Source organism: Trichechus manatus, unplaced genomic scaffold (genome assembly GCF_000243295.1).
Source record: "Trichechus manatus latirostris isolate Lorelei unplaced genomic scaffold, TriManLat1.0 scaffold00115, whole genome shotgun sequence".
In the NCBI taxonomy this organism is placed as follows: Eukaryota; Metazoa; Chordata; class Mammalia; order Sirenia; family Trichechidae; genus Trichechus; species Trichechus manatus.
This window is the reverse complement of record NW_004444051.1, coordinates 1,765,243-1,774,018: the sequence shown is the minus strand read 5'-3', so window position 1 is coordinate 1,774,018 and position 8,776 is coordinate 1,765,243. Positions and strand designations below refer to the sequence as shown.

General features: G+C 36.1%; 1 protein-coding gene across 2 annotated transcripts in view; it reads right to left on the bottom strand.

Moving 5' to 3' along the window:
- Nucleotides 1-337: 337 nt before the first annotated feature.
- TDP2 (tyrosyl-DNA phosphodiesterase 2) overlaps nucleotides 338-8,776 on the bottom strand; it is an 18,279-nt gene continuing 9,840 nt past the window's right edge. For both annotated transcript variants that reach the window (XM_023738344.1, XM_004383985.2), the window contains 4 exons: nucleotides 8,000-8,091; nucleotides 4,891-5,009; nucleotides 3,104-3,274; nucleotides 338-1,740 (listed from right to left, as the gene is read on the bottom strand). In XM_023738344.1, the coding sequence (XP_023594112.1) occupies nucleotides 1,459-1,740; nucleotides 3,104-3,274; nucleotides 4,891-5,009; nucleotides 8,000-8,091 (664 nt within the window). In that variant the 3' untranslated portion in view covers nucleotides 338-1,458. The remainder of the gene's footprint in view (nucleotides 1,741-3,103; nucleotides 3,275-4,890; nucleotides 5,010-7,999; nucleotides 8,092-8,776) is intronic.

The following is an 8,776-nucleotide window of genomic DNA, read 5'->3' as shown; positions in this document are numbered from 1 at the left end:
CATATTAAACCTACCTTTCCAGACAGGTACAAATTATATTTGCCAGAGTCCATAACAAAACTACACAGTACATTTAAAACTCATATTTGAAAAGCATTTCACAATATTATACCTAAATTGCACAGCAGACCCCAATGATCACTAGGAAATCTACCACAGTCCAGTTTTTCCAACCCAAGTAGGTCCAAACTTCGTAAAACAATTTGATAATTATTTAATCTAATATACCACTGCATATTCTATTACCTTCATAAGATATGTTACCAAAATATTAGCAGTGATTCTCACTTTTTATTTTTAATGATTAAAACAATGATTAATAGATAAAACTCCTTCAAATTGTCACTACAAAAGAAGTGTGTATAAATTTAGCTTGTTTCTTTTAGGTGTTTTAGTTGTTAATTTGGCACTTCTCATTCTAACTATTTCCATTAGCTTTCCTTTTTCTATACTGAGGAAGCCAATATATCCTTGGTAATTCTTGGTAGGGTGAGAAGCAACATGGAAAGCTATTTTCTTCGAAACAGCAGCAGTGGAGTCAGAAAACAGGAAGCAGGTAAAAACTTTAATCCCATCGGGGCACAAAGACTTACTAAAATAGGCTGCAAACAAGTAAAATTCTTTATTTAAAGTAGATTCCTCTAGTGGAAATAAATATTTCTTTAAAGCACATTTAAAGTACCCATTATTCACCTCTTGCAAAATAGTTCAATTTTACAAATAGCAAAACTAAGGCTATTTCTCTTTACACATTTATTTTTCTCTTAGAAAAACAGTCCAGTGCTCCTATAAAGCTGACTTTAATCATTATCAAGCCTAACTTTGCCTCTGTTGGTGAGATAACTATAAACATGAATAAAAAAGGACAAGGAATTTTAAAGCATAAGGCTTCATTTACAGCTTACCAATTGTGCACTGTAAGCTGACAAAAATAAAGTCTGACGCAGAATTGTTGTCAAGAGATGATCATGGCTTTTTCATTTAAGATTGTCTGAATTTCCCAAATATAATTAAAAGACCTAGTCCCAAGGACTCAGTAATCCCTCATGGCATTTTTTTTTTTAAGACTTATTTACAATATTAACTATTTTTGGTTCCTGTTTAAAAAAACATATCAAGTGTAAAGTCTCGCCTGGAGACAATGTTGGCCCCTGCTTGGAATCCAGCTGACAGATACGAGCACTGCTAAAAGCTCCAACAGGCTTTGTCTTTCATTAAGAGGCCTCTTATTCCGAAAACGGGCATGCCTTAGTTTAAGTAGACATTAATATTTAGTTCTGAAATCTTAGGACAGAATTCACAAAATAAAATCATAGTCTTTTTCTTCTTCTGTTACAATGATCCAGAAGAATAATTCATCCATATTAAACCTACCTTTCCAGACAGGTACAAATTATATTTGCAAAAGTCCATAACAGAACTACACAGTACATTTAAAACTCATATTTGAAAAGCATCTCACAATATTATATCTAAATTGCACAGCAGACCCCAATGATCACTAGGAAATCTACCACAGTCCAGTTTTTCCAACCCAAGTAGGTCCAAACTTCGGGGAATAATGTGGCCCTCTTCTGCTGCCGCTCTGAAAAATATTCGATCGAAACGAAGCTTACAAGTATTGGGTATTCCCAGATTAGAGTTCATTTGGGTATCCCATGTATACCGGCAATGCTCGGGTTTGCCCAAAAACTCCCAGACATCCAAAATGTTGTTGGGTAAACCACCACATTTGGTAACCTGAAAAGAGAAACAAAGACTACTCTGTAAGATTCAGTCTTTTTTTCTCTAATTTGGAAAGTGTCTTTGCTATTACTGCATCTAAGTGCAATATTTCTAATTAAGATGTCAAAAATCATTTCTTAATGAACAAATGCAAAATAACTGGATGCATTATAAGGATCATTTCGCTATATGGTAATAAGTAGGCAATATAAAAATATCAAGGTAATCAGAGAGGTTTGGAATTTGCCCCTTCTCTTATGCCATAAATAGGTTCCTAACTTTGAATGTCAGATAACTCAGAAGGTTGAATACCCATGGCCTCAGTTACTATTAGTAGTTTTTTAAAAAATGAACTCAAGTAAAACGAAGGCACAACAGCTACTCTAGTCTATAAATTTAAAAGTGTACTATTTATATGATCTAATATCAATTCCATTCAGTTGTTGTTGTGTTTTTTTTTTTTCTTTTAAATTTACTAACAATGTTAATTGTCCCTCTCTCATTCATACTCCAGGATTTTTTGAAAGTAGGGAAGCCAGAAAGACAGGTACCAAAAAACACAGCTGCTAAAAAGTCACTGATTGGCAAACAGTCCAATAGAAAGCTTGATCTTTTTAAAAAAATAATCCATGTACAAAGATATGAAGTTATCAGAGGAAGCAGTTCACCACCTCCTTTATCTGGTACACTGCCTTCACTCCAGCACGAAGTCCTGACATGCTTTCTTTTCCATCTCCCTTCTCTCTCTACTCCCAGAGCATGCGGCCAAGTGAAAATGAACAGAATCTCTATTTCAATTCACTAGCTGATGTGAGCTCAGACAGAGGGGGAAACAAGGCAAAGCAGGCCTCACCATTCAATATGTTCTAAATCTATAAAGGTCCTTCTGAAAAATCCCAACATGTCTCAACTGAACTAAGGGGAAAGAGACTTTGTTTCAGACCTGGGCACAGTAGTGACAGGAAAAGGAAGGTAAAGACACACACAAAAAAAAAAGAACCTCAAAAGGAAGAGAGGGTCTACTATAATGGTCAAACCTTGCTGTTATTCACACCTTGCAACTAGGAATACTGCAAACAAACTGAACTCTTCTAGTCATTATTTTCTCGATACCTCTCTTGCTAATCCAGCATACAATGCTTTGTGTTGTCTGTTTCATACGTGGTATTTACATTTTTCCCCAGGAATGCAGAAGCCCCTCTGGCACCTGCTTCCCCAGTACTAGGCATATAGCACAGAATAACTAAATATCTGCTGAATTGCATTTGCAGGGCACTTATAGATGTTGAATAAATGAAGGTCCTAGTTTTAATGGCTTTAGTCAAAGGAACCAAGTTCGTTTCCACAGCAACAATCTTCATTGAAGTCTGTCACTCACTTCTTGATCCCTTAAATTTGTATCTCCTGCAAATATAACTGTATCTGACTCTGGAGCTTCTTGCATTTTCTTTAGAACTGCTTTTAACTGATTGATTCGTTCCTTAGCATGCCCTCTGGTGCTCTCCAAATGCGAAGTCATAAGGTAAAGTTCATTTCCCGACACACTCACCTACAACAGGATAGATTTTAGAGTTGTTAAAATTGCTCACTGACCACAATTGTTGAACTTTGATAACAGAATCAGCACACTGTTCAATTGATTAGTATATATTTACCAAATCAAAACTATATAATCAGCACTGTGTTCATCTCACTGGGCCAAAATCAGTATAAGGTACTGATCCCACCCCCAAAGAAGACTCCTTAGCAAGAACCTACAAGATGGACTGACACAGTGGCTGCAACAATGGGCTCAAGCATAACAATGATTATGAGGATAGCCCAGTGTTTCGTTCTGTTGTACGTAGGGTTGCTGAGTCAGAACCAACTAGACGGCACCAAACAACAACAGACTGAATTCCAGCATAATTATTTCTCCCCTACAAAGATGAGCCATTTGTAAACAAAGAAGGTTCCTATTTATTACTATGGAATCTGTGGATGGTACAAACAGTTAAAATAGTTAATGCACTCTGCTGCTAACCTGCTAACCAAAAGGTTGGAGTCCACCCAGAGGGGCAGAAGAAGAAAGGCATGATGATCTACTTCCAAAAAATGAGCCACTGAAAACCCTGTGGAACATAGTTCTACTCTGACACACATGGGGTCACCATGAGTCAGAACTGACTCAACGACAACTGGTTTGTATGTATTACTATATTATCAAGAGCCTGTTACATAGGTACTCAAAAAATGTAAGTCGAATGAATGAGTCATTTACCATTTAACATTAAGGCACCCACAATGTCATATCTACTATAATGTTCAAACCTTGCTGTTATTCTCACCTTGCAACTAGGAATACTGCAAATGCCATTTAATAATAATAATAAACCTGTCATTATTTATACAAATTGTCTACAGAGTCAAGTCCAAAATCTTTCACATTGGGCATTCATGCCCTTCTATTAATTTGGACCCAGCCTACTTTCCCAACTTCCTGTCACACCATACCCCTCCTTCATGTTTTCTACTCCCAACTGAATAGAATGCTCATTCACACACGTAAATACCCGGCCTTTTCCAACTTGCAGAAGTTTGGTCATAGTGGTTCCTCCACCTGGACTGCTCTACCTCTCCATATCCTAATCTTAACTGTTTTTCAGAGCCCAACTCAAATACCATTTCCTTCATGAAACATTCACTAAACAATTCTGGCTAAAAGTCATCCTCCTCCCCTCTCTAAATGTCCAAAGCACATCACCTATACCTCTCCTGGGGTACTTACGCTTCTCTTTTATTTTAGTTACTATACATACAATCTTTCTCTTACTAATCTGTAAACTTTATGAGAACATATTTGAGTATGTCTGAATCATTTTTGTAGGCCTCACAGAGTTCAACACAGTACCATGTACAGAGGAGATAGGAAAACATTCCTGTAAGAAGCAAATGTGGAATGTTAGCAAACTCTTATTAAATATTCTTAGGAAACCAGATAATGGATCAAGTATCCTATTTTAACAAGTTTATCTATATGTAAAATTTATGTGAAAAATTTACAAGGCTCTCAAAGATTATTTAAAATAATCTGTAAGTAGGGAGTAAAAAGACACCACCATGGAACCATAAAAAACTATAAAAGTCAATTCTTTTATAACAAGACAATTTTTAAAAATTACTTACATGCACACACAAAAGGTTTCTCATCATTTTGGTACCCGGAAAAGGAATAATCTCTTGGCTTTTTAATTTCACTCTCGATTTCTTCAACATGATAGCTGTGAAATATCCTTCTCCATTACCTTGAAATGGTTGTGGAAAAGAATTTAGGCTGGGAAAGAAAATATGCTTAGGGCATTTTCAATTTATCACAGTTTTCCCTACTGAAGACTTTACAACAAATAGGTACGGATATTTAAATGATCTAAATCTTTAAATTAAGTAGTTCAAGATGGCCAGCTGAGTTCATAGATTTACCTGCCCCCTCTTCAAATTCAACTGAAAAAAAATGAAAGAAATATAAAAATAAGAATAAATTCACATAAGTGACAAAAATAATTAAGGGTGTCAATATCAAACCAGAAAAGACAGAGTGGGTGAGAATTGAACTGATGCAAACTCACATGGATTTACTTCTACTTACTCTGGAAGCATCACAAAAATTATAATAAATGAATAAAAAATCTAAAAAAGGTATAAACCTGCAAGAAATAAAGAATAAAAATAGAGGAGCAGTGAATGAAAGCTTCTGACAGTTATTCAGAAAATGGAAAGCAGATGGTAAACTAGGTAATAAAAATAGAGGGAAATCACTTGGACACCTGTAGCAGAAAACAACCAACAGGAAGCAATCAGATTTGTTACACAAAAGCTGTGAAATACTTAGCACTCCAGCACAAAGGTATCACAAACGGTAGGGGTAAGGTGCTGGGCTAAGAACAGAGAGGGCTCGTTCAAGGTCTGGATGTGGGTCTAAACACCTCCCAGTCTAGATCCCAACCCCATACAGCCTAGTGATCACCCCTCTATTCAACTGGAGACTAGAGATACATAGAGAAATTGAGTTTTAGAGACTCCAGGAAGAGTCACTAGCAGCTGTTTGAGGGGTGTGTGTGTAGGTGGAGGCTGTGCATCGGGATGGGCTGAGGTATGGAACTGAAAATAGGGGTTAAGTTAAAGTTTGCCTAATAGAGCGAGCCTCAGCTCCCCTCCTCTGACCTGCTTCCAGAAGGTAGAAAACCAAACAGAAGGCCCAGCCCCAATATCTAGCAGACAGAAAGCTAAACAATTTAGAGAAACTGAATGGCCCCAGATTAAAGGCCTCTATGTACTGACATATTGACAACCAAATAAACCGAATAAACAGCAATCAATCCCTTGCAATGAGGTGCACTAACTAGCCCAGCTCAGGGATACTGAGTTGTTACCAGCTTTTTAGTGTCTGAGTTCCAGTATGAACCAAGAGCCGAGGACCCCCTACACATTTAAGTAACACACCTAACATAAATCAGAGCCACCAAAACAAACAAAAAGAAGGAAATGAAAACAATGCAGGGTAAGAGATTAAAACCTAAAACAAAAAACTAACAAAGTCTGATATCCTCAAGAGATAAGATAAAGATAGTCCCAGACTTATGACATATTCCAGTTAGGACTGTTTTTTTCCCTTGTACATTTTATCTTAGTAATATGTACTACATACAATGTTGCAACATGTAATTTGATGTTACCATTCTCATGCCAACCCCGGAAGACAAAGATTGGATTTATAAAGATACTGATAATAAAAGACAATAATGAAACAAACAAACAAAAAAAAGAGGTATTCGACTTATGTCACAACCGACTTACTACGGAATGGTCAGAAAGGAACCCTAGCCTAAGTCAGGGACTACTTGTATTGCGTCTGTTAAAAAAACACATTTAGTAAAAAGGAGACCTAGGCAATTAAAATACCTAAGAGTCAAGACAGTCGCCAAGAAAATAGAACAGATTGTCAAAGAGATGGGAAAATAAGAGAGAAAACACATGAAAATTAAAGGATCAATCCAGGAGTTCTAATGTTTGATAAAGAATTCCAGAAGGAGGGGTGAAGTAAAGAAATTATGAGGGAGGGAGGGAAAGAGAAAGGAAGAGAAGAGAGGGAAAAAGAGGAAGGGGAAAGGAAGAAAAGGAAAGAGGGAGAGGAGGGGAGAAGGAAGGAAAGGAAAGGAGGGGGGAGGAAGAAGGCAAGCAGGCCTGAAAAATGATAAGTAGATAGGCAAGCAAGCAGGCAGGAAAAAAGGATTTTCCAGTACTGAAGGTCACAAGCCTACAGACTGAAAGTCCCTGCCAAGTGTTCACCACAAAAAAAGAAAAAAAAAAGGTCTAAAGAACACTAGGTTTAAACAGATAACCCTCAAAGCTTTGGGGGTCAGGGGTGGCAAAAGAACAGCATCAGACTTCCCATACTCAATAATGGAAACCAGAAGACACTGAAGTAATGTCTTCAAAATTGTGAAGGAAATGACTTTCTACCTAGAAACATAAGCCCAGGCAACTATCAACCAAGTATGCGAGTAGAGTGCAGGCATTTTAAAATACGCTAGGATTCAAAAGCTGTACCAACCACGTGCTTTTTGCCTTTTAAACCATTTTCAAGTGTAAACAGTCCAGTGGTATTAATCACACAATGCTGTATGTACTATTTTTTAGAAAGTGATTAGAGAATGTGCTCCGATACAAAAGAAGAAGAAAACCAAGGAGGAAGAACACATGAGATTCAGAAAACAAGAAATCCAAAGGAGGAGTGAAAATCAAAGAAAACACTATATATGATAATGATGAGATGTGGCCAAAGTGGTACTATAAATATACTTAGTAAAAACAAAGTAGATTGAAAAATCAAAAAAACTAAATTATTCAGGGCAAAAAACTAGGGAAAAAAACAGCAACAAAACAAATCAAAAGGAATTAATAAAGAAAAACTTGTTTTAAAAAGCATAATCACAATATGATTGTCACTGAAAATTTTTAACAATTTAATTTCACCAAAAAGCTAGGCAGTGTCTCAAATTTAGTAATTTATATTCTCCTGAAAAATCACTCATTTCAGTCACTTTTTCATACTTATTAAGCTGTACAGAATATTCTCCTATAATTCTTTCAGTATCCTCCATCTCTGGGCTTATTTCCACAAACTTATCATTTTTGTGTTTTTTTCTCCTCTATCCTCCAATGGGCTAACTTTGATTTATCTCTTTCAGTGATTTTTCAAAGGAAAAGTTCACTTAAATAACAGTAAAATTGTTACCTGTAATAATTTCATAACTACTTGCTCTCTTCCTTAGGTAGCTACAGTATGGAGGAATAACTTCTTGTAGAAATACCACATCTGGGTTGTACCTAATTTAAAACATCAATTTATTATAAACACTGAGTATACCATTTTCAGCTAGCTAGATGAAGAAAATTTTACAATATGAAAAAGAGAAACACAAAACCACTACCTTCTAGAACACCTAACATTCAATTTTATACTGATCTTCAATAACTATAAAAGAAGAAAGATCTGTGCTGTTTAACTCACAGTAAAGATCAAAAATTTTCTTTTTAGAGGTATGATAACACTTTAAATTAAAAGAACTGGAGTAATTGATAGTAGAAACCACTATATTGAGAGCCTCCAATGGTCCTGTACTCTGATACTTTAAATACTATTTCTTTCGATCTTCTCCAGTTATTATCCACTATGAAGAAACTGAGCACCAGAGAGCTTAACTGGCTTGCCCAAAATCAAAGAACCAGTACATAAAGAACCAGTACATAAAGAACCAGTACATAAAGAAAGATATTTTTGGTAATTTTATTTTCATAGTAATAATTACATACACAGTTAAACAACCAAAATAGGACTAGAAGGCTTCTAACAAAAATTAGTATACCCTCGTTCACAAACAAAATGTAACAATCTTTGTTGGTTACCAGGGATGGGAGGGGTGGGGGGGAATACTAAACAGGCAATAGATAAGTGGTATCTTGGGTGAAGGGTGAGACAGTACACAATACAGGGGAAACCAGCACAACTTGT